This window comes from Hemiscyllium ocellatum, chromosome 11, assembly GCF_020745735.1.
Source record: "Hemiscyllium ocellatum isolate sHemOce1 chromosome 11, sHemOce1.pat.X.cur, whole genome shotgun sequence".
Taxonomy (NCBI): domain Eukaryota; kingdom Metazoa; phylum Chordata; class Chondrichthyes; order Orectolobiformes; family Hemiscylliidae; genus Hemiscyllium; species Hemiscyllium ocellatum.
Window position 1 is genome coordinate 38,780,874 of NC_083411.1, and position 26,670 is coordinate 38,807,543.

At 40.4% G+C, this 26,670-nt stretch overlaps 1 protein-coding gene across 1 annotated transcript; it reads left to right on the plus strand.

Annotated features, from left to right (window-relative positions):
• Nucleotides 1-221: 221 nt before the first annotated feature.
• LOC132820177 (ras-related protein Rab-39B) lies at nt 222-16,565 on the plus strand. The gene is made up of 2 exons (XM_060832142.1): nt 222-436; nt 16,139-16,565. Exons 1-2 carry the CDS (start codon nt 222-224, stop codon nt 16,563-16,565), a joined length of 642 nt encoding a protein of 213 aa, XP_060688125.1.
• Nucleotides 16,566-26,670: the final 10,105 nt, after the last annotated feature.

Sequence of the window (26,670 nt, forward strand, 5' to 3'; positions counted from 1 at the left end):
GGTAACCTGCTTATAAATATAGGACTCGGTGCAATCCTTGCTCCTTCCCCCAGACTCAGAGCAGGCCAGAGATTTCTGATTTTGTCTGTGTGCCAGCTACCTGGCAGATGGGTAACCAATCTCAATAAGTTGGGCACACTGGGACACTGCTGAAAGACTTGCTACTCTTGGGCCACAATATTTATCCATTTTGGCAAGAGGTTATCACAACACCTGAGGAGATGGAGGCTATTTGGGTCTATCAGTTCAGGTTGATAGTCATTGGGGACTCCACAGTAGGAAAGTCATGCCTGATCCGTCGTTTCACCGAGGGAAGGTTTGCCCAAGTTTCAGACCCCACGGTTGGCGTGGACTTCTTCTCGAGGTTGGTAGAGATTGAGCCAGGAAAACGGATTAAGTTGCAGATTTGGGACACAGCTGGTCAGGAGCGATTCAGGTAAGTCTCAATGTCTAATACGTCTGTGGAAAGCTGTGACAGGAATTATATCAGGCCATAATCTTGTGTTCGAAAGGGGCAAATCAATATACATGGAAATATGTAATTGTTCTGCCTTCTTCTGTTTTGTGTGTTCAAATTGATGCAAGCAGACATTTTGTGCAGAAGGCCCTTTGTGTGATATCATGAGTTGTTTCCACTCCCATGATGCCACAAATGGAGTTTGCTGTAAACATTTCCATTCACTCTCTCACTGAAATCAGAGCAGAGATTATCCAACTCAATTCTTTTTCGTGTGTGTGAGGAATCCCTCCAAATATTGAAAGGATCCCAGAACCCTCTGCAAAGAATTTACACCTCACTATAACACCCCTGCAAATTTTAACATGTTCCCAACACCCCTGCAAATATTGACACATTCCCCATTCTCTGACAGTGTTGCATATTTGCAGCATGCCTGGCAAATATTGTCGCATTCCCGGCACCTCTGCTGACATTGTCATGTCAACAGCACCCTGAAAGCGTTGCCAGGCTACAAGGATTTTCTGATTCCTGAGATGATAGGATTGTTGTTTGCCCAGCCTTGGTAGGGGAGGGGGAGATGCAGAGCAATGTGTCACGGCCTCAGTATTTGGAGTAGGCCATTTAGAACTGAGATTAGGAAACAAGATTCAATCAGTGTTAGCAAACCACCAAGTGGAATTCTCTACCACATTTGGCTGTGGAAGCCAAGTCACTGTGAAAGATAGAACTATAGACACCAAAGGCATCAAGGAGTATGGGAAGAGTGCAAGAGTATGACATTGAGATAGAGGATCATGTTAAATGACAGAGCCCAGTAGCCTACTGCTGCTTCTGTCTGGCTGTGTTTCTACATTGATATATTACCAGCATTGGTTACAAATATTCACACAATCCCAACATCCCTTTCAAATATCGACATGCTTGCAGCATTCCCTGACATATTCCCAAGATCCACAGTCTTACTTTTTGCTAGCTATTGTCAACTGTTGTATGTGTTGTTGTGCTAATCATTACCAGCCTGATCAGGATAGTTTGCTACCACCACGTGAATCTGAACAAGAAGCTACTCTAGTCTTAAACAAGGTGTAGTATATCGCATGCTAGCAATCAGGTCCATGGTGCATTAATGAGAAAGGTATTGTTCCTAAAATTATGTGGAGTCCTATGATATAGTTGTGTACAAGATCCTAAGTTGTTCTGTCTTTCCGTGCTCAGGTCCTTATGGATGGAGCTTAATGCAATCTCCTACATCAGCTCTTTCAGAACCATCACCTGATACAAAATCAGATATCCAAAGGAATTTGTTGTTATCATTGCAGAAAGTATATTTTATTAATAGACCATGATATAAATAATGACAGTTAGCAATGAGATTAGATTAGATTGCCTACAGTGTGGAAACAGGCCCTTCGGCCCAACAAGTCCACACCAACTGTCCGAAGAGTAACCCACCCAGACCCATTTCCCTCTGACAAATGTACCTAGCACTATGGGCAATTTAGCATGGCCAAGTCACCTGACCTACACATCTTTGGACTGTGGGAGGAAACCCACACCGACACGGGGAGAATGTGCAAACTCCACACAGACAGTCACCTGAGGCTGGAATTGAATCTGGGACCCTGGTGCTGTGAGTCAGCAGTGCTAACCACCTCTGGCAACTGTCTGTGTGGAGTTTGCACATTCTCTCTGTGTCTGCGTGGGTTTCCTCCGGATGCTCCGGTTTTCTACCACAGTCCAAAAATGTGCAGGTTAGGTGAACTGGCCATGCTAAATTGCCCGTAGTGTTAGGTGAAGGGGTAAATGTAGGGGAATGGCTCTCTGAGGATTGCTCTTCGGAGGGTCGGTGTGGACTTGGTGGGTTGAAGAGCTTGTTTCCACACTGTAAATAATCTAATAGTCAGTGAGATCTAGAGTCATTAACTCACTTCTTCTATCTTCAATATGATGCAATGGAGAACTGCACACAAAATGTGTGTGCTGTGCTGCTCTGAATATTAAGCCCAGTGACTGAGAAGTATTAGTAAATCCAAGCACATTAATACTATGTTGACTAATACCTTATTGGGATTGTTTGGTTATAAGCAACATTGAGGCTTTTGTGGCCAAATAAAAAAATTCAGATCATTAAATATTGTGGTTTCTGAAATGCTCTGACAATGGAAGAAACGTGTCGATGAAAATACCTGTATAGTATTAATTGTAGAGCATTATCTTTGAAGGTCATTACCCCTATTTTTGAATTGATGTATATCTTCCATTTTGGGATAACTGCAAATTAAACTGTATGGTCAATAATTTTAGAAAGAATAGTAGTTCTCATCTGGAGAATAGTGCAGATTACTCAGGACACTGGCTGAATGCATCTTTAAAAATCTTACTGAACCGTCCAGGAAAATCCCAAAACATATTGTCTTTACACAGGAAATCAAGCATGGAGAAAAAGGAGAGCTGGGGGCTGAATAAAAACACAAAAAGAAAAATCAGGGAGGTAATGACCTAGTGCTTTAATCACTGGACTGTTATTCCAGAAACTTGAGGTAATGCCAGAGCAGATAGTGAAATTTCAATTCAATTAAAATTTGAATTGAATTTATTGTCACATGTACCAAGACACAGTGAAAAGCTTTGTCTTGCGAGCAATACAGGCAGATCACATAGTTAAGTAGCATGGATAAGTAAATAATAGGTAGACAGCGGCAAAAACAAAAAAAAGGTATAGGCGAATGTTAAGGGTTTGTGAGTCCATTCAGTATTCCAATATGAGTAGGGTAGAAACTGTTTTGAAACCTGCTGGAGCATATGTTCAGGCTTCTGTATGTTCTCCCTGTTGGTAGAGGTTGTAGAAAAACATTGCCAGGGTGGGATGACGAATCCACTATTGATTTTCAGGAAAAATCCACCTGGTTCTTCAGGGAAGGTAGCTGCTGTCCTTGCCTGGTATGGTCTGCATTATGGTTGACTCTCAGTTGCCCTCTGTGCAATGAATGCTGGCTTAACCAGTGACAAACTCATCCTGTAAATGAATAGAAAAGAAATAAATACTAAGTAATAACTTATGAAACAGCAGAATAGTTAAATCACCAAATAATATTCACCAAATAATAAATATGGCCAATTAAGGAGTTATCAGGCAAGGTAAGAAAAGTCTCGTTCATGAAACAGGATTATAGAGCATCTTAAATCAGAAGGTGATGTGCAGAACTGGAGACTCAAGAGTGGCAAAATCACTCAGTGATGGGAATGGGTCAGATAGACAATTGAAAGTGCAGTGTCCCCAAGTTCTCCTCTGTCATGCTTCCAAAGCTGCCTCTGCATGGTGTTAAGATTCTGTGCAAAGATTCAAACAGACAGAGTACAATGTGGGGAGATTTCCTCTGGTTAGAAAAATAGTGTATTTTTTACATGGTATGAAACTCTTTAATGTTAAATGTTCAGACGGGTTTGGGTATACTTGTACACAAAATAGCAAGTTAATATACAGGTACACAAGCAAATAGAAAACAAAATGGTATGTTTGTCTTATCGCAAAGAACTGGAGGACAAGAGTAGGGAAATCTTGCTGCAATAGTAGACAGCTTTGGTCAGCCCATATCTTCATTGTACACTTCTGGTCTCCATACCTAAGTAAGGATATACTTGCCTTTGATGTGGATGCAACAAAGTTTTACTAGATTGATTTCTGCGATGGAGAGTTATCCGTGAGGAGAGATTGAGTCAACTGGAGCTTTTTTTTTGGTTTACAAGAAACATGATCTGGTTGAATCATTTAAGGTTCTAAGAGGACTTGATGTGGAGAGACTATCTTCCAGGGTTGGAGAGGCTAAAAGAAGGGAGCAAAAGTTCAGGCTCAGGGGTCAGCCATTTAGGAATGAATTGAGGTGCAATTTCTTCAGTCAGAGGCTTATCAATCTTTGGAATTCTCCACCTAGAGAGTGGTACATGATCAGTCATTGTTTGCATTTGAGGCTGTGATCAATCGATTTTTGGACTGTCAAGGAATCACAAAATTTAAGGATAGGTCAGGAAAATCGAGCTGAGGTAATCAATTTTAAATGACAAAGTGGGCTATGGCATTGCATAATTCCTCCTCCTTCTCCATGTCAGTGGCTGAGAGGTGACCTTATTAAGGTTTATAAAATCATGAAGGGCATGGATAAGGTAAATAGACAAGGTCTTTTCCCTGGGTGGGGGAGTCCAGAACTAGGATTGGGGTGAGAGGGGAAAAATTTAACAGGGACCTAAGGGGCAACTTTTTCATGCAGAGGGTGGTGCAAGTATGGAATGAGCTGCCAGAGGAAGTGGTGGAGGCTGGTACAAATACAACATTTAAAAGGCATCTGGATTGGTATACGAATAGAAAGGGTTTGGAGGGACAGGGCCAAGTGCTGGCAAATGGGACCAGATTGGGTTGGGATATCTGGTCGGCATGGATGAGTTGGATCGAGGGTCTGTTTCCGTGCTGTACATCTCTATGACTCTATATGATTAATGGCAATTTCCTCACTTAATTCATCTGATGCCCTCGGATAGAAAATGTCAATTCCTGGAGATTTTTCTGTCCTAACTTGCAATATGCTCTCACATTATTTTTAACACATTAAATAGTCTCCTTCCATTAATTTTAGCTTCCTGTTCCATATCTGGTATTTTATCCCCTTCTTAGTGTATGTAGACCCTGCATACTGCCTAATATGACTAATGTTTTTCAGGGTGCCTTGGAAGGATCCAATAGGAAGAAAGCTGTTTGTTATAGTAGCTTTCACTGATATAGAAAGAACATTCCCATTCTAGATGTTATACATGTATCATCCTAAGCAGATGGTGCAGCTCTAGGACAGAGTGCACTGTGAAGCAGATGTGGTAAAATTTGACTTCCTCCAACACACTTAGATTCCCATGGAGTTACATTAAGTGCAGTTGGGCCTAGTGTGGGAAAATAAGATTAGTGCAGGCAGTAGTATATTTTTGGCAGTGCAGACTCGATGGGCTGAAGGCCTTTTCTATACTGTATGATTCTATAGTGAAGTAATAATAAAGCACTTTAAGTTAATTTTGCCTGCAGTGTTTGTTTCTCATGAGCTCTTTATTTTTACCTACATTATGGAACATGTTCAGAGAGCCAAGTGCAATTCCCATGCTCAGCACTGTAGTGTCAGCTGATAATGAAAGAAAGCATTATCAGGAAAAAAATGTCAACAATGCAAACCCAACTATTAATTGTGCAAAATGTGGAAAAGTTCAAGTAAGAACAGAAAGAAAAAAAGAGCCTATCCTTCTACTAAATTTGCCCTTTTATCTAGACCTTACTTGGGTTTCAAGGTTCAGCATGGATTTTGATTTTATATTGAATGAATTCCAAAGAGACCCGTATTTGCTATAAGTGGTGGGACAGCAAACTTTATTATTGTCTTCTTATAAAAGGCAACTGTATGATCATAAGAAGAATATATCCTGCAGTGGTGCACATAAGATAGTCTGCAAGATAGTGAATGTTAAAGCTGATTCGGGCCTTGAGTGTGAATGAACGTCAGTGACTAAATAAATAATTGGAGAGATGGAGAGAATACAGTTAACACCAAAAATTAATATCACCACCTTGGAATGAGTGATTTGCCTCCTTCACTACAATCTTTAGGAGTCTCATGTGCAGTAAGTAGACCCACAAAGCCAGGATTTTGATGCTGCGATATTGAAGGAATAGAGATATATTTCCAAGTCAGGATGGTGAATGGCTTAGAGGGGAACTTCCAAGTGGTCATGTTCCCATGTAACTGCTGTCCTTGTCCTTCTAGATGGAATTGGTTGTAAGTTTGAATGATGTTAAGGATCTTTGGTGAATTTCTGCAGTGAATTTTGTAGCTAGTACACACAGCTGCTACTGATTGTCAGTGGTGGATGGAATGGGTGTTTGTCAATGTGGTGCCAATCAAACAACTGCTTTGTCCTGGATGGTATCAAGCTTCTTGAGTATTGAAGCTACAACTATCCAGGCATGTGGGGAGCATTCCATCACACTTCTGACTTGTGCTTGGAGATGGTAGACAAGCTTTGGGAAGTCAAGAGGTGAGTTACTCAGTGCAGGATTCCTAGCCTCTGACCTACTCTTGTAGTCGTTGATTTATGTGGCTAGTCCAGTTAACTTTCTGGACCATGGTAATCTCAAGGATGTTGATAGTGGGGGAATTTAGTGGCGGTAACCCCAATGAATGTCAAGGGGCAGTGATTAGGTTGCCCTTATTGGAAATGATCATGTTCTGGCAATTGTGAGGTGCAAGATTAGAGTGGTGCTGGAAAAGCATAGCAGGTCAGACAGCATCTAAGGAGCAGGAAAATCAACATTTCGGGCAAAAGCCCTTCATCAGGAATGGCTGAAACGTCGATTTTCCTGCTCCTTGGATGCTGCCTGACCTGTTGTGCTTTTCCAGCACCACTCTAGTCTTGACTCTGATCTCCAGCATCTGTAGTACCCACTTCGCCTAATTGTGTGGTGCAAATAATTACTTGTCACTCATCAGCCAAAGCCTGGATATCAGTATCTGAGGAGTCATGAATGGGAGTGAACATTGTTCAGTCACCAGCGAACATACCCACTTCTGACCCTATGATGAAGCAGCTGATTAAATGGTTGTACCTAAGAGACGACCCTGAGGAACTCCATTAAAAATATCCTGGAGCCGAGCTGACTGACCTCCAGCAACCACAACATCTTCATGTGTGCCAGAAATGACTCCAACCAGTTTGCCCCCTGATACCTAATGATTCCAGTTTCATAAGTAGGCTGAATAGTGACATGTTGAAATGAGAAAGTTGGAAGTGTATCATTCAGGTATACAACCAGGTTTCTATCATGCATAAGCTGCTGAATATGTAGTAAAGATGGAATTTCTGCTTGCTTTTTAACTAATTAATGGACCTTGGTGCAAATGCATTGTCATAAAGATGAGATAAAATGCACAGCAAAAGAGGAGGGTATATCTGTACACTTGGGAAGTATTTGAACTGTTGTCAGAATGCTAGTCAATTTTCTTCTGTGTTGCAGTAACAAGCTTAAAGTGAAGCTCTGTGAGATGCATGTGAGGCAAAGTAATGATTCCTGTCTTGGCAAGTCTTGAAATCTGCAAGTTTCCTGTGCATTGCCTCCATGATGTATGCATACATGAAATTATATTGAAATGTCACTAAGTCTTCCTGCAATATTCATCCATGCTAATTTGTGATAAGGACCACAATTCTGGCCACACTTTCTAAAGTAAGAGTTTGAGAACTGCATTTTAAATGGTGCCCCATTTGCTTTTGACCTTATTCCAACCATAAGGTGCTTTCTTTTAGCAGTAGCAGTACAGCCTTAAAGTGACTGGCAGCCTTTCAATAATTGAGACATCAGATAACTTGCCCTCTTGAGCTTGATGCTGTTCCAGCACACATATATTTAGCACCCATAGATCTGCAATGATGTGCAGAAGTATTGACCTTGAATTATAGCGCAAGGATGACAGTCACACACATATAGTGGTATTATGCTTATGCCTCTATGCAATGACCACATTGCCGAACCTGTGGGCATAGATTCCGCAGTAGGTAGCAGGTGCAGTTGTTGTTGGAGAATTGCAGAGCTGAGCAAGCTCTGTGAAAATTTCCTGCAAGATGGCAGTTCCTGCTTTGTGTTTGATAGAGTATTGGGATTCATTTTGTATGTCAGTCTTATAAAACCACTATGTCTCTCTGAACATTTGGGCACAATTCTATGGATTTGTTCCAAGTTTCCTCTATTTTGTGCATCCACTTGGAATGAAAGCAGTGCTGCAATGGGTGAAAGAAATCTTAATCTGGCGTGGGCTTTGTTTCTTTTTGGAATTCTTGCAATATATTTTCAGCAGTGTTTTTTTATTTTTAATTACTAATATTTTTGAGAAAAAAATTTGTTGGTCATTTTACTGATTGCTTAACATTATTTATTAAGTGTCTCAAAAACAGAATTTTGTGGTTGAGATGGTGAAAGATGATTTAAAGACAAGAAAGGGAGATCCGTAAGTACCAGGCCATATTTTGAGACCTTGATATATCCTCCTTCTAATTACCAAGGACAACTGCCTTCCATTGCTGAGAGCTACCTGCAGAGTTATGCTATTTACAGCAAGGGCAATTGCAGCCAACCATCATAGGGACATCTCTATCAACAATTGGCATGTTCAAATCTGGCCCATTATCTCCATCTCAGATAACACTGTGATATCAATAAATGCATTTTCTTCTCCTTCATTAGTTCTTTGTCCTGCAGGTGTACGTAACCATGTTCTTGTCCACTGCTATCTGTCAAAGAGTACAATTCTGTTTTCTGTGGATTACCAAACAGGATAACCCCTCAGTGTACCCTCTCTATATAATGACAAGTTCACATGATTAGCTCAGATATACATCATATGCCCATAAATTCCATTTCATGGCTGTAGTTTGGTTTTCTGTCGTGTTTATAATTTTTTTTTGCTTAGGAGCCATAGAGTCTTTGGATAGACTGACATATTTTTAAAACTATTTTCAGGCTTCCGAAAGCTTGAAAAAATATTTGCCTCCTTTATGCAGCTAATTGTATTCTAATGGCTGCACTTGTATAAGTTTCTGGACCAGCCAGTTGTGCCAGTGTATTTCAATGGGCAGAATTTTTTCCCTCTTTAGTATGGCTTGAGTAATGGGGTGCAAGGTGGGAAAAAAAAGTGTGAAAAGTTTTCCCAGTTTTCCCCTAAAGCAGTAAGTGGTGAATTCAGAGTCACACCATTAAGCAGCAGCTATCTTATTCCATTGCAATTGCAATTCACTAACACCCTAACCTGCCTTAGTTTTATGCTACTTCCAATCCTCTTCTGGTTTATTGAGAAACTAGAAGCACAGATTCCTGACATGTAGGTCAGAGCAGGTACCTTGTGGCTGCAGTTCACCCAATGCTTAAGACGATCATTGAACAGATGCTCCTCCACAACAAAGTTGCTGCATGCTCCATGGCCCCCATCCTCTGCGAACTGTCACCCACACAAGTCAGTATCCACACAACATAGCATCAGTCTTACCACATCATCATGAATATCCTTATCCCACAAGTCCACACTCTACTTTTGAGCTCAGGAAAAACTATGATTTGCATGCTTCTGCCTGTTTCGCTTTGCCTTCAGGAACATGCACGCATCTTATGGCTCTTAGTTTACTTTTTTATTGCTCATGCACTTCACTAGTTACTTGAAAGTTTCTAAATAATTAACACACACTTTCTGATTTCAGCACCGATTTACAGATTACCCGCCTCTGTGTTGTTCACATGGCTTTCTTAGTGCAACAGGTCTTTCATACTCAGTTGCAGGCTGCCAGTCTTTGTGGAATGCATTACCTTTCACTGCACAGGGAGAGGCAGGCAGCTTGTCTCTGTCTCTACGAAAGCAGTTTTAACTTTTCCAATCTCTCTTCATTACTGAATCCCCATTTCTGGTATTACCATGGATAAACTGCCTCTGTACTCTTTCTACTACCTTTTCACTTTTCTTGAATGTGGTATCCAGAACTGTCCACATTATTCCAGCATCTCACTATTTATAAAGCCCAGTAAACCTATGTTTAAACATGTTATCAGTTTGTCCTGCTGTTTTTTAAGGATTTGTAAAATTGGACATCAAAGCCTTTCTGTTCATCTGAACAGAATCATGCCACATATGGATTATCGTCAGTCTGCACAAAGTTCACCACTTCACCCTTCTCTGTATGGAACTCCATCTGCCTTCCTGCTGCCCATTTTACTGCTCTGTCAATGTTATTGTGAAACTTAGAACTATCTTCACCACTTTCTAAGATTTTGCCAAGTTTCTTATCATCTGTGAATTTGACATTACTGCCCATATCTGGTCCAGGTCATATTTTAAAATTACAAATAACTCACCTCCTGACTGCTCAAAGCATGTTCACCATCTACAAGGCACAAGTCAGGAATGTGATGAAATACTCCATACAGAGCTGAATGAGTGCAAGTTCAACCATACTGAAGAAGCCCAGCACCATCTGGGACAGATCAGTCCACTTGATTGTCTGCCATCCACCACCTTACATGTTTACTTCCTTCATGACTGACATACAGTAGCAGCGCTGTCGCAGATCAACAAGGTGCCTTTGACAGCACTACCCAAACTCACAGTCTGTACTATTTCAAGGGACACAGACACTAGATGCTTGGGAACACCATCTCATCTTCCAGATGTCATCACCTCAACCCCACACACAGTATTCTGAATTCCCAGTAAAAAAAATTAAATCGTGATTGACACATGCTAGTCTGACTTGTCTTGTTTAATTCAAAATGGAGAACCAGTACCTTTATTTCCAAGTATTACTGTGATTTTCTTGTTCATAATGATATTATTGTTCCTTTACAGTTGTTGGAATTCTGTAATTCCTGTCCTAGCAGTTCTACAGGTAAATCTACATCTAATGGATTGCAGTGGTTCAAGAAGATGGCTCACCACCAGCTTCTCAGGGTGATGGCGGTGTAATGATAGTGTCACTGGACAGGGATATGTACTGGCGACAGTGTTTGAATCCCACCATAGCAGCTAGTGGAACTTAAATTCAATTAATAAACCTGGCATTATTTTTAAAAATCTACTCACTGAAATAGTGACCAAGCAAACTACAGTTGACTGTTGCAAAAATCCATCTAATATATTGATGTCCTTTATGGAAGCGAATCTACCATTCTTCGCCAGTCTGGCCCACCTATTGACTTCAGACCCACAGCAAGGCTGGTTGGCACTTAGCTGCCCTCTGTAATGACCTACCAAACCACTAGCAAGGGCTATCAGGGATGGACATCAAATTTTGACCTTACCAGCAATGTCTACATCCTATGAAAACATAAATGAATAATTCTTGCTTTTAAACCACAGTCTTGTGGTTTCCAGTTTCACACCAGAACTTGAACACATAATCTAGTGGACTTTTTGACATTAGTTGAAGGAAGGCAAAGCATTCTCCAGGATTCTGTCTTTAATTCCAGTCACCAGAAACCAATTAGCTGATGATAACAGTTGCCACCACACTTCAAAGTAATTCTTTATATGTGAAGTGCTTTGAAATCATAGAATCCCTATAGTACAGAAGGAAGCCATTTAGCCAATCAAATAAGAACCAACTCTCCGAAGAGCATCCAAACTAAGGATGTCATTTTCTTTCAATGCAGATTTTATCTGCATTAGCTTTGGATCCATGAGAAATAAAATTAAGAGCTAAGAGATTTAGGTCTCCACTACAGATGAGGAAGTGTTGGATAAAAATGGATAAATCCCCAGGACCTGATCAAGTGTACCGTAGAACTCTGTGGGAAGCTAGAGAAGTGATTGCTGGGCTTCTTACTGAGATATTTGTATCATCGATAGTCACAGGTCAGGTGCCGGAAGACTGGAGGTTGGCTAACGTGGTGCCACTCTTTAAGAAAGGTGGTAAGGACAAACTAGGGAACTATAGACCAGTGAGCCTGATGTCAGTGGTAGGCAAGTTGTTGGAGGGAATCCTGAGGGACAGGATGTACATGTATTTGGAAAGGCAAGGACTAATTAGGAATAGATTAGATTACTTACAGTGTGGAAACAGGCCCTTCGGCCCAACAAGTCCACACCGACCCGCCGAAGCGCAACCCACCCATACCCCTACATTTACCCCTTACCTAACACTATGGGCAATTTAGCATGGCCAATTCACCTGACCCGCACATCTTTGGACTGTGGGAGGAAACCGGAGCACCCGGAGGAAACCCACGCAGACACGGGGAGAACGTGCAAACTCCACACAGTCAGTCGCCTGAGGTGGGAATTGAACCTGGGTCTGTGAGACAGCAGTGCTAACCGCTGTGCCACCGTGCCGCCCTGTTTGAAGAAGTAACAAACAGGATTGATGAGGGCAGAGCGGTAGATTTGACCTGTATGGACTTCAGTCAGACGTTCGACAAGGTTCCCCATGGGAGACTGATTAGTAAGGTTAGATCTCACGCAATACAGGGAGAACTAGCCAATTAGATACAAAACTTGCTCAAAGGTAGAAGACAGAGGGTGGTGAAGGAGGATTGTTTTTAAGACTGGAGGCCTGTGACCAGTGGAGTGCCACAAGGATCAGTTCTGGGTCCATAACTTTTCATCATTTATATAAATAATTTGGATGTGAGCGTAAGAGGTATAGTTAGTAAGTTTGCAGATGACACCAAAATTGAAGGTGTAGTGGGCAGCGAAAAAGGTTACCTCAGATTACAACAGATCTTGATCAGATGGGCTAATGGGCTGAGAAGTGGCAAATGGAGTTTAATTCAGATAAATGTGAGGTGCTGCATTTTGGGAGAGCAAATCTTAGCAGAACTTATACACTTAGTAGTAAGGTCCTAGGGAGTGTTGCTGAACAAAGAGATCTTGGAGTGCAGGTTCATAGCTCCTTGAAAGTGGAGTCACAGGTAGATAGGATAGTGAAGAAGGCGTTTGGTATGCTTTCTTTTATTGGTCAGAGTATTGAGTACAGGAGTTGGGAGGTGATGTTGCGGCTGTCTGGACATTGGTTAGGCCGCTGTTGGAATATTGTGTGCAGTTCTGGTCTCCTTCCTATCAGAAAAATGTTGTGAAACTTGAAAGGGTTTAGAAAAGATTTATAAGGATGTTGCCAGGGTTGGAGGATTTGAGCTATAAGGAGAGGTTGAATAAGTTAAGGCTATTTTCCCTGGAGCGTTGGAGACTGAGGGGTGATCTTATAGAGGTTTATAAAATCATGAGGGGCATGGATAGGATAAATAGGCAAAGTCTTTCCCCTATGGTGGGAGAGTCCAGTACTATAGAGCATAGGTTTAGGGTGAAAATGGAAAGATATAAAAGAGACCTAAGGGGGAACTCTTTCACGCAGAAGGTGGTAAGTGTATGGAATGAGCTGCCAGAGGAAGTGATGGAGGATGGTACAATTGTAACATTTAAAAGGCATCTGGGTGGGTATATGAATAAGAAGGGTTTGGAGGGATATGGGCCGGATGCTGGCAGGTGGGACTACATTGGGTTGGGATATCTCATTGACATGGACAAGTTGGACCAAAGGGTCTGTTTCCATACTGTGCATCTCTATGACTCTATGACATGCACTAAGATATTTTTAATCAACCTGTTCAGAGATGTTACTACACACCTCTGAAGCAGGCAGGACTTGAAGCCATACCTCCTGGCTCAAAGGTGGGAACGCTACCACTACATCATCAAAATTATCTCAGCTCTACCTGTTGGCTATACTGCATTACCAGCCACTTCATGAGATACTAATCTAATATAAAACATGTCAAAATATTTATTTGTACTTTTATTTTCTTGCCATTAATGTATTTTATTTCTTGGCAGTTTTATTTCGTACTCCTCTGGACTATTTAAATGTCGGTGTCATAGAATTTATCTTAAAGTATGACCCAAACCAATACAGCAGCTTGGTACATTCTGGTGGGGCCTGCTTAAACTGCTTCAGTGTAAGCTAAATGTTAGTATCTTGCACGTTTTCCAGCCTTACGAGACATGAACATTGGGGAATATAGCTCACTAATCCACCTCAGAGCAAATTTGAAGCCATTATCTTAGAAGGCTGACTCATCAAGGGATGTGCATGTGAACATGATAATTAGCACCTGTGACAGGAAAACTTTCCTTCAGGATAAAAACATGAGTCTTGTTGTTCGACATTATTTCAGTGTTGAATAATGTTTAGCTCAGTAACATAGGATTCCTATCATTCACAATTATCTGGAAGGCTGTGTATTCAATCTTTTGACATCATCAGACTATTATAGAAGATTGATCCTATCTTGACTGTTTCAAGGATTATTTTGTTAGTTTCTTTAAGTGCTTGACAGCCTTTCAACATTATCTTACTTGTAAATTAGGTATTTTAAGTTATATTCATTGGCCTTACAGTAATAATACTGTTCAGAAACGCAACGTGGTCGACTTTTATTTGCTCGAGAAGGGTAATTAGGGACGGACAACAAATGTTGGGCTTGTCATAATACCTACATCCCAGGAAACAATAAAGAAGAAGAAGAATGTGATGGGCATCCCACGTTTTGATCCACTGAGAGTAGGGTGGCCTATGAGTGTGTAGGAGACCCAAAAATGATAGTTTCTCAGCAGACTGCAGAGGTAAAACAGACATCACTGAGAGGTTAAAGTTGAAAGTGTGGTGCTGGAAAAGCGCAGCAGGTCAGGCAGCATCCAAGGAGCAGGAAAATCGATGGAGGGCTTTTGCCTGATACATTGATTTTCCTGCTCCTTGGATGCTGCCTGACCTGTTGTGCTTTTCCAGCACCACACTCTCGACTCTAATCTCCATCATCTGCAGTCCTCATTTTCATCACTGAGAAGTTCCCTATTTAACCATATATAAAGTGGTTAGCTAGTTGGGCTACCAGTTGGTTTGGAGGACTCTGAAGGAGACTGCAGGACCAAGTTTATTATGATGGTTTTGATCTCCAAGATGGGGATGGGGAATGGTGGGTGCCAATCCTAAGGTTTGGATAAGGTGCCAAATGGGTCAGGCGGAGGATGACCACTGAACTTAGGGTGAGAGGATCCAATCAAAGCCTGAGGTCAGAGGAACAATCCTGGATAAGGGGTTGACCTGATCCCAGGATAGGGTTGTTGAATCCCTGATTTCAGGATTGTGGCTTCTGTTTGGGATGGAGGAGATAGGTAGGATAGTAGAAGATATTTAGTGGGGCTGGCAGGAAGGAATAACACTGAGTCTATAAAAAATGAAAAGTATTGTTAATGTTGGAAATCTGAAACAAAAACAAAGAAGCCTAGAGAAACTCAACAACTCTGGTTGCATCTGTGGAGAGAGTAACAGAGTTAAAGATTTGAATCTGGTCTGATTCTTCTTCAGAACCCTGAGTGTAACTGCAGCTCTAGCTGAGAAACCTGATGGCCATTATTGTATCTGCAAAACAGGTAATTTCCCAGACTTTCAGTATCATTGTCAACTTAAAATGCCAAAATGTCTCCTGGTCTTCCTGCCGCTTGTTCTGTCCAAATAAAAAGCAGACGATGGTCAATTAGAACAGGATTCCCAACACCTTTAACTTTTTGGTCATTCATTGCCAACTCAGACCTAGATCCTTCTATAATCTCAGGTTGGTTACAGGGATAGGCTGAATTTTCAACCAAGGAATCAGAAATCCTACACAAAACCAAAGAAAAGTGTCAAGTAGTTACACAGTTTCAAAGACTTTAGATAAAGAATGGGGTGATAAAATGAAAGCTTTGATTTACATACAGTGAAGTTGCAGATGTTTTTACTCAAAATTACTGGCTGTCAAGGAAAAATATCAACTTTTCCATCAGAAGAGTAAACAATATCAATTCTCCCAAGAGTTTGAACAAAGGGAAAAACTTATGATGATGCAGAAATTGAGATGATCTTTTTCAACATGTCATGTTCTCTTTTTCATTTTTCATAGAGTCAAGTAAAATCCCTATTTTTATTCTTAATGTCTCTAAGGCATTGTAACAACCAAATCAAAGGTTGTATACAATAAGATTTTCAAACTCACTGTGCTGAAATATTTTATGTGCCATTGAACCTGATCTTTTGATTATAATAACTATTTCCAACTTTTCAACTATTTCCCCCATCTTTTAGGTCCATAACTCGTGCATATTACAGGAATTCAGTGGGAGGACTGCTCTTATTCGATATAACTAACCGTAGGTCATTCCAGAATGTGCATGAATGGTTGGAAGAGGCCAAAGTTCACGTCCAGCCATTCCAGATCGTTTTTGTGCTGGTTGGCCATAAATGTGACCTGGCAACCCAACGGCAAGTGTCGAAGGAGGAGGCAGAAAAGCTTGCTGCAGCTTACCGGATGAAATATATAGAGACGTCCGCAAGAGATTCCATCAACGTTGAACAGGCCTTTACCGATCTGACAAGGGATATTTATGAACTTGTCAGAAGGGGTGACATTATGATGCAAGAGGGTTGGGAAGGAGTGAAGAGTGGTTTTGTTCCAAATGTGGTCCACTCCTCGGAGGAAGCTGTCAAATCAGGCAGAAGATGCCTTTGCTAATTAAAGAGTGGAAACGTTTAAACTTGATAAATTCCCTCGCACGTAGAGACTGTACCAAATAAATGCTGTAGGCCTTTTTAAGTTTGTATCACAAATTATTCACTATTTCCACAATACAGATATTTGATCCATCTTTTTGTAATTAATGAGATCCTGATGTCTGAATCAGTTACTCTAATTAGCCAGCAGATGGGAATGGAGAGTTTCCACCTACTGTTTTAATTCCCGGTCTGGGGAGACAAGAAACAATTCATGTTTTTGAAAATTTCTAAAAAGATGCATTGAATAATCCAGACTGTAACTGGGTTTATAGTCATTAATTGACTTTCTACTGTAAGGGAGGCAGTTGAGGAACCTGAACTGCTACTTTAATTCAGTCTGCATGTCCTCATTCCCTTGTACAATGCAAGTGAGGATCTTCATTAAATCCTGTCTACTCTTGATTCACAGGTACAGCAAAGTCAATCTCCCATGACATAGTGTAAAATAACTTAAATTTATTCCAATAATAAAGACCTGCAGAAATAAATATAGGTTTTTTTTCTGGCTAACATCTACATTAAAAAAATTCTACAGGTCATCTCACTGAACACACTCAGAGGTAGACGTCATTCTGAGGGTAATGTTTTATATTTCTTCCCAAATATCTCCTTCCTCTCTTTCCTTCCTGGAGATGACAGCTGCATACTGTAGTACAGTGTAGCTCTCTGGAACATGACATTATCAAGGTTAAATTAATTCACAAAGTATCATCAATCTATTGAAACTTAATGCAACTTAACTGTTGAGCCCAATCCAACCATCATGTACTCTGTCCAGCAAGAGTCACTGCTATCAATTAGAAACACAAACCTTGATTTGATTTTTCTTCTGAAATGAATCCCAAATGTAACTGACCCAACCTGTTCAGCACAATCTGTACAACAGACTGGATCCCTCATCATAAAGATCAAAATAGTTCTTGTAACATACTGGTTGATGCAATCAGTTAGATTCTCACTGGAAGATTTCTTAATAATATTGGGGATGCGCGTGAGAAAGTAAGGGAGAAAAAGCAAAAGTTAAACAATAATATTTGCTGAGAACAAATAGTGAACATTTTGAAGTTACAGAATTAAGAAGGCCTTCACTAGCCTCCTATGTGTAGTGACTGTACAAACACATAAAGATATTTGTAAATCAGTAAACCAACTATATACAGTGTATGATAGATCAGTGCTATTGAATTAACCATCACTTCACCAAATAAATGGTAAATCCATACAGTCCTTATCCTTGTGAGTACACAGGGACTCCATTTAAATATATGATGAGTAACCCTTAGTTTATGAGTCAACAGAATATATAGAATTATTAACTTTTACCTTGCTGAATAAAAGGCAGTCAGTGCAAAATACTTTTTTTTATCCAGGTGAATAAAGAGATGTTTGGTACAATTGTATGGTAAGGACTTCATGCATCCAAATAGACAGCAACTGTATAGTTACAAAGTGAGAAACTCTTACTTTGCCAGGTAAGCAGAAGGTCCACATAATCTTAGAGAAAACTTTCACATGCTACAAAAACAAACTCCACTCAATACGACGATTGCTGCAGTTATGTGAGTCGTTCTTACGTTACTGAATGCATCATTGCAGATTAATTCCAAACACATAATTCAAACCAGATGAAATAGAAAATCATTTGACCAGATGCAAATTATTAATCACTAAATAAACAGGAACTATATGTAATTTTACAGCAAGTGTTTTAATCACTAATTTCACTAGGTTTCTGAGAACTGAAACATTATTAATAAAAGTCAACACTGGTGAAAAGTGGAGCCTTGTGCTGTAACCTTTCACCTCACACTCATCAGGATAAAGACAAGAATGCCAAATTTCAAATGATTACAACAAGACTATGGTGCAGAAGGAAAGGGATGCTGATCGGCTGCCAGCTCAACTTTGATTGGGCAAGGTATGGTCATTGAGAGCTCGCTAGGGAGCTATAGGCTCCTTATGCTTCTGGGTAATTCAAAAAGTAGCAAGTCTGTAATGTATTATTTTTACTTGCAGAGTGAATCCTGGCTTGAGTATGGGTCACTTGTGGTGGGGCAAATGAGCCACATTACAAGCTTGATTGATAAATTGGTATTTGTGTAGTTGGCAAAACCCACAAAAATGTTCACCCACAAAAATGCCCAGTTACAAAATGGCATCAACCAGTGATGTTTTGGGTTTTGCAAGTGTGAGCTATTTGAGAATGCTCTATACACTGCCTTTGAGGAATAGCCAGAGGAATATGAAGTTTGATTCAGTCAGTCGTTGGAACATATGGCACCGAAATTCAGACACGATATTTCTCAACTGTGTGGTAGGGAGAATATCTGTTTGGTGTGATGGCAATCCTGTTAGTGAAAAATATCACTTCCATTGCAACTGCATTATATCAGTGTAATTAACCCTTTGTTTTAATTTTTGAGATATTTTGCTTTTGTATGAAAGTCTGAGCACATTGGACATTACTTAAATTCAAAGGTGACAGCCTTTTACAAGTTAGCATGACGCAGTGAATGATTTGTTCAGGATAACCATTATCCTATAGAATAACTTTGATCCACACTTTCAAGTTGAGCAAATCGGTAGCACCCTATTGACATGCTTTATCTGTGGCAACACTTTTTCTCCTGTACTATAGATTGTTGTGATTGTTTGAAATATAGCATTCTTGTGTTTATCCTGATGGGTTCGAGCTCTGACAGCATGTCTGTCTTTACAGCAATATTCAAGTCCGGTTTTAGTAAGCATCTCTTCATGGAAACCAGTTCAATCATTGAGATATTTAAAAATAAGCAGTAGTTAATATCTCACACAATACTGGATTGTTTTCAAGTGGTCTCTAACTTCATTCCAGCATGAAGTATCATTTCATACCTCAGGTACTATTGTATTAACTTCCTGAAAATGCAGATCCTCAAACAAGTGAATAATTCATGCATTCAATCCTATTTAACACTGTTTAAACATTGCAAAGGAAAATGTGATAGGTGTTTTAGATTTGGAAAACTAAAGCATTATGGTCAAACTGACTTGAGCCTGGAAGAGACTGACAGCTGGCTAAATCAGCCCCAAGTGTACTTTCTAGGGCACTCTAGTACAGCTACTCAAAGGTTTAATTTAATTCCCTCTGATTTATCTGTTACACATTTTGGGGTCCACCCATATTTGGGGAGGGGTACAAAATCATTGGGAGTAATTTTGACTTTGGCCAATTGTTTAAACAGTTGCTATCAGATTAACCACTTGCCATTCTTCTCTTCCAACGTTCATTTCCAATGAAGTTGATCAGGAAGTATGTACAATAGCCAGCTGATTCAATATTGCCCATTTTCTCTGTTGCCAAAACTGGAAATTAGACACAGCAGTGTTGGTATTGTTTCAGATATTGCAGATGCGGCAGTATCAAAGATACCATCACTAATGAAGGAGGTCTAGTTTATGATCCAGTAAAGAGAAAATTACATACTCTTCTCATACTCTCAGGACATTCCAAATATTTTGTACATTCCCTATCTTTATATAGCTATTGTCATATTGGTAGATGTGGCAACCAATTTGTGCCCAGAAAATTGCATGCATAGCCAATGAGATGAATGACGTGTTGGTCTTAAATTAACAATTATAAATTATCAGTAAAAGTGGAATGAACATTGAAGAAAAATCTCATTGAAATATGGTAGATCCAAATTGCCTGCTGAGATGATGTGCTCAAGTTCATAATGGAGCTTGGAATATAATCTTTTGACCACTAAATGAGAATTCTTCCACAGAGACATGTTAACATTAGATTTCTACAATGTTATCATCTGTATCCTGAGTTAATCTGAGGATTTATTCACACTATGTAATCTGAAGGATTATTACAAATGTTAGTCATTTTCTGCATGAACCTATTCTTACTGACAGCAGTCTTAAACTGGTCTCTCAATTCTTTCATTGAAGCCTTCCTTGTTCAAATACCCTGTTTTGCTTTAAGATGGTGGATTCTGATTCTTCAATTTTGTTAGAGTCATAGCATTTAATATTTTATGTGCTTCTACTGTAATTATTGTAAAATCTAAATGTGGTGGGATTCTTTATTCCATATTTCCTAGTGTAATGACAGAGTTAGCTGACAATTATCTGAACAGAAAATTAACTAATGTGGGATAAGTTATCTTAAATTTTTCAGCTTAGTGCTTTATTTTGTTGAAAAAGAAAGGTGAAAGTCCAAGTCTGAATTATGCACTGTACCACCAAAACTGACCTGAAGAAAAAGGAAAAGAATAATCAGAGAGTTGTTTGTTTGGATTTTAAAGCTATTCAAAGGAAAGCTGGTTGGTAAAATGAAACTTCCACTGATTTGAGGACCTATCAAAGGTGATCCTCTGCTAATTAATTATATTCCTCCTTAGTCAGTGACAAAGCAGACTCATCAAATGCAATATATGTCAAGGGGTTTTTCATGGAATAAGTGAATGTTTTGAGGGTACACATTAACAAGTAACTTTTCACTAACTCTTGAGGGTCAGTTCCAGGAACAGTTGTGTGTGCACATTCAGCTCGCTCTGCATCCCCAATGCATTTCTCCCACCATTGTGTTGCTTGTGAGCCTCTGACAACCTCCTGATGCTGTTGAACCCAATATCTCCACCATATTGAGCTTCCTGAACATACACAGGAAAATGTACGTTTTCTTTGGACAGGTTACCTTGCCCCAAAGCACCATGACATGTTACAGATTATTGCAAGAAAAATTGAATACAAAGGTAGGGAGGTTGTAGTTCAGTTATATAGGGGATTGGTGTGACCCATCTGACACATTGTGTACAGAATTTGTCATCTAACTTAAGGAAGGATGTAAATATGTTGGAAACAGTTCAGAGAAGGCTTACCAGTTGAAAACTGGAATGAGTAGGTTGCCTTATGAGAAACCATTGGACAGTCTTGGATTGTACTTGGTGGAGTTTGAAAGAGTAAAAGGTGACTTAATTGAAATATTCATTATCCTGTGGGATCTAGACAGCGTATAAGTAGGGGGTTATTTCCATTACAGGAGAAACCAGAACTAGTAATCACTGTTTTAAAATAAGTGGTCACTTATTTAAAACAGATTAGGCAAATTTTTTTACTCATAGAAGGTTGTGATTTTTTGGAAGTTTCTTCCTGAAAAGGTAGTGGGAACAGAGTATTTGACTACTTTTAAGGCAGAAATGATAGATTCTTGGTAAGCAAAGGGGTTAAAGGTTATCAGGGGAATGCGGTAATGTGGATTTGAGGTACAATCAGATCAGCCACTACCTGATTAAATGGCAGAGCTGAATGGCCTACTCTTCTTTCAGGTTCTTACATTTAAATGAAATCCACTGAAGAGCGCAATGAGCCCATGCGGTGTTGATGCATAATGCAATTATTATTGTTGCTTTCCATGCCGGGTTCAGTTAGACTAGCTACCTATAAGCTCAATGAAACCTAAAATCGTTCATCTTTGAAAGGGGTTGCATCTACAGATAAGAATGAATAAAAATGTGTGCCTCCAAATAATGCTCTTTGTGATAGACGCTGTAATAGTTCCATTTTTTCCACCTGTTAAAAACAGGAATTGATTTTTGTTCACTCATATCAGTCATGTTATTAATATTCCTTTGAATAAATTTCCCAAGATGCAAGCTGCAATTTCAGTCACAAGATTTGATGTCAACACACACATATATATAAGGGAAGTGCATCCTTGCAGTTGTGACATCACCAAATGTAGGCCTAGCTTTTAAATCAGATTAGATTAGATTAGATTATTTACAGTGTGGAAACAGGCCCTTCGGCCCAACAAGTCCACACCGACCCACCGAAGCGCAACCCACCCATACCCCTACATTTACCCCTTACCTAACACTACGGGCAATTTAGCATGGCCAATTCACCTGACCCGCACATCTTTGGACTGTGGGAGGAAACCGGAGCACCCGGAGGAAACCCACGCAGACACGGGGAGAACGTGCAAACTCCACACAGTCAGTCGCCTGAGTCGGGAATTGAACCCGGGTCTCAGGCGCTGTGAGGCAGCAGTGCTAACCACTGTGCCACCGTGCCGCCCACAAATGTGTCTGGTAGGCAGTGAAGGACCAGTTTCAGATGCTCATTTTTTTCTAGAAATCATTTAAAAGATCATGATTCTATTCTTCAAAGCACATTTCAATTGTATAATTAAGAAGTAATTGCACTCAGGAAGGATAGCTTCCATCTATTTCATACTGGTGCAGTAATAGTAATAATAAATCATATTTGCGGACAGGGTGATGCAAGTATAATTAATTAAATTACAATTCATCAGGGGCTAATAATCACCATCCTTTCTACTTAACTTATGGTTGGATGCAAAAAAATTTCTTCAAGAATATGTATACGTAAATGTCCCAATTGTAATCTTTCTGCTAAAGCCCCAAGAACATACTTGGTTATTTTCTTCGTTATTTCTTCCACCTACCAACTTTAATACTTAGAAAGTTACAAAGGTCTGAAACAATTGAGATGATTTCAGCCTCATTTAGAAATTGTTGCAGGGCTAGGTGGATTAGTTACTCACTCTTACTATTGAAGCGTGCATTTAAGTATACAAATGTGTGAGTGTGCATAACAGTGCAAAAAATCAAATGGAGATTCTGAAAGGAGCTTACTTGGGGTGGGTCAAATAATTTTGAATGGTCAGGTCACGGCTTAGATTTTTGTAGTGTGAGGAGTACAGAGTGGAACTTCAGCAGGACATTAACAAGTTGGTGGAATGGGTGAATAGGTCGCTGATGAGGTTCAATGCAGAGAAGTGTGAGGTGATGGACTTCGCTAAGAAAAAATATTGAAAGACAGTATAAAATAGGGAGTATGATTCTAATGGGAATGCAGGAGCAGAAGGACTTGGATATATATGTGCACAGATCATTGAGGTGGCAGGACAAGAGGACAGAACAATAAGTAGGCATACAGTGTCCTCAGCTTTATTAATAGGGGCATGCAGTACAAGAGCAAAGTGGAGATATTGAGCTTTAATAAGACATTTCTTAAGCCATGAGCTGCAGTATTGTGTGCAGTTGTGGACACCACATTAGATAAAAGTTGTTAATGTGTTGGACAGTGTGCAGTTACAAGAATGGTTCCAAGGAATGAGAAACTTCAGTTATAAAGATAGATTGAAAAAGTTGGTATCGCTCTCCTAGGAGGACAAGAGGAGATTTGTAATAATATTTAATATTATTTAAAATCATCAGTGTTCTGGATAGAATAGTGAGAAACTATTCCTGCTTGTAATAAGAACAAGAGGGCACAGATTTAAAATGATGTGCAAAACAAGGGTGTTAGACTGTAAGCCCATGGGAGTGGAAGTAAGTCCATTCGGCCTATCGAGGCCACTCCACCATTCAATCACGGCTGATAGGCATTTCAATGGCACTTACCTGAACTCTCCCTGTTTCTCTTAATTCTTTGCGAAATTATCAATCTCTGACTTGAAGACATTTAATGTCCCGGGCTCCACTGCACTCCAAGGCAATGAATTCCACAGGCTCAACACTCTCTGGCTGAAGAAATGTCTCCTCATTTCCGTTTTAAATTGACCCTAGCTAATTCTAAGGCTGTGCCCATGGGTCCTAGTATCCCCACCTGGCGGAAACAAATTCCCAGCGTTCACCCTTTCTAAGCCATGCATTATCTTGTAAGTTCCTATTAGATCTTCCCTCAACCCTCTAAACTCTAATGAATACAATCCCAGGATCCTCAACCATTCATTGTATGTTAGACCTACCATTCCAGGGATCATCTGTGTGAATCTCCACTGGACACGCTCCAGTGCCATTATATCCTTCCTGAGGTGTGGGGCCCAAAACTGGACACAGTATTCTAAATGGGGCCTAACCAGAGCTTTATAAAGTCTCAGCAGCACATCACTGCTTTTATATTCCAACCCTCTTGAGATAAATTACAACTTTACATTTGCTTTCTTAACCATGGATTCAACCTGCAAGCCAACCTTTAGAGAATCCTGGACTCGCACTCCCAGATCCCTTTGTACTTTGGCTTATGGATTTTCTCACCGTTTATAAAATAGTCCATCCCTGTATTCTTTTTTCCGAAGTGTAAGATCTTGCACTTGCTCACGTTGAATTGCACCAGCCATTTCCTGGACCACTCTCCTTAACTGTCTGAATCTTTCTACAGCCTCCCACCTCCTCAGTGCCACCTGTCTGTCTGCCTAACTTTGTATCATCAGCGAACTTCACCAGAATGCCCCCAGTCCCTTCATCCAGATCATTAATATATAAAGTAAACAGCTGCAGCCCCAACACTGAACCCTGCGGGACACCACTTGTCACTAGCTGCCATTCCGAAAAAGAACCTTTTATCCCAACTCACAGCTTTCTATCAAACAGCCAATCCTCAATCCATGCTAGTAGCTCACCTCGAACTCCATGGGCCCTCATCTTACTCAGCAGCCTCCTGTGAGGCACCTTACCTGTGAGGTCTTTTGGAAGTCGAGGAAGAATCCACCGGGTTTCGCTGGTCTAACCTATTTGTTACCTCTTCAAATAATTTGTGTTGTGAGAGAAAACATTTTCTCTTAGCAAGTAGTTAGGGTGTGGAATGCGCTATCTGGAAGTGTGGTGGAGACAGGTTCAATTGAGGCATTCAGGAGGACATTGGAAGATTATTTGGGTAAAAGTTTGCAGTGGTGTGTAGAGAAAGTAGAAAATTAATACGAAGTGATGATGTTTGCTTGGAAAGCTGGGACAGGCACTATGGGCCGAATAGCATCCTTTTTGCTGTAACAACTCTGAGACCTCTTATTACGTTTAATTTTAATACATATGTGCAGTTAGATATAATTGAAAAGGATTGCAATGGCAAGACATTTAAAAGCTTTTAATCCTGATGAAGGGCTTTTGCCCGAAACATCGATTTCACTGCTCCTTGGATGCTGCCTCAACTGCTGTGCTCTACCAGCACCACTAATCCAGAATCTGGTGAATTCTATGTTGATGCTATATAAGCTCCCGAGGTGAAAGATGAGGTGTTCATCCTCCAGTTTGCATGTGGCCTCAATTTGATGGTGGAGGAGGCCCAGGATGGACATGTCATTGGGGAAGTGGGAGGGAGAGTCGAAATGACTGGCAAATGGAAGATAGAGTTGATTGGAGTGTACACACCATGGATATTCTCTGAGTTGGCCCCCACATTTGCACTCAGTCTCTCCAATGTAGAGATGACCACATCAGGAGCAAAGGATGCAATAAATCAAGTTAGAGAAAATGCAGGTGAATCTCTGCCAGACTTGGAATGATTCTTTGCAGCTTTGGACGGCAGTAAGAGGGGAGGTGTGGCGACAGGCATTACACCTTCTGCCGCTACAGGGAAAGGTGCTGGGTGTGGAGGAGAGGTTGGTGGGGGGTACGGACCTAACGAGGGAATCGCAAAGGGAACGGTCCCTGCAGACAGCAGATAGGGATAGGGAAGGAAATATCTTTTTGGTGGCGGGGTCAGAAAATGACGGAGAATAATGCATTGGATTTAGAGATTAGTGGAGTGGAATGTGAGAACCAGGGTGCCTCTAACCTTGTGGTTTTGGAGGGGGGGTGGATTTGAGGGCAGAGGTGTGGGAGGTGGAGGAGATGTGATTGAGGGCATTGTTGATCATGGGGGAGGGGAAATTATAGAACTTGAAGTAGGAGGACAATATCCATTCAGATGGGAGAGCTATATGGAGAGTAAATATTGTGGGAATTTGGGAAATGTTAACATAGTGTTTTAACAAGGAATATTTTGTTAATAAACTGGAGTTGAACTGCAAACTGAATTCTGTATTCCTTTAGGAGTAAGTGAGGACTGCAGATGCAGGAGATCAGAGCTGAAAAATGTATTGCTGGAAAAGCAGTCTGCTGCACTTTTCTGTGTTCCTTTGTCTACCTCACCAACAAGAGCACTCTTGGTTAAAGTGCTTTTAATGCACAAAGTGGTCAAAGTGTCCAAAGCACAGATAGCACTCAGATGTTAGCAAGTAGACTTTGCCAGCTAACAGGGCTCAGTTTGTTGATTTCATTTTT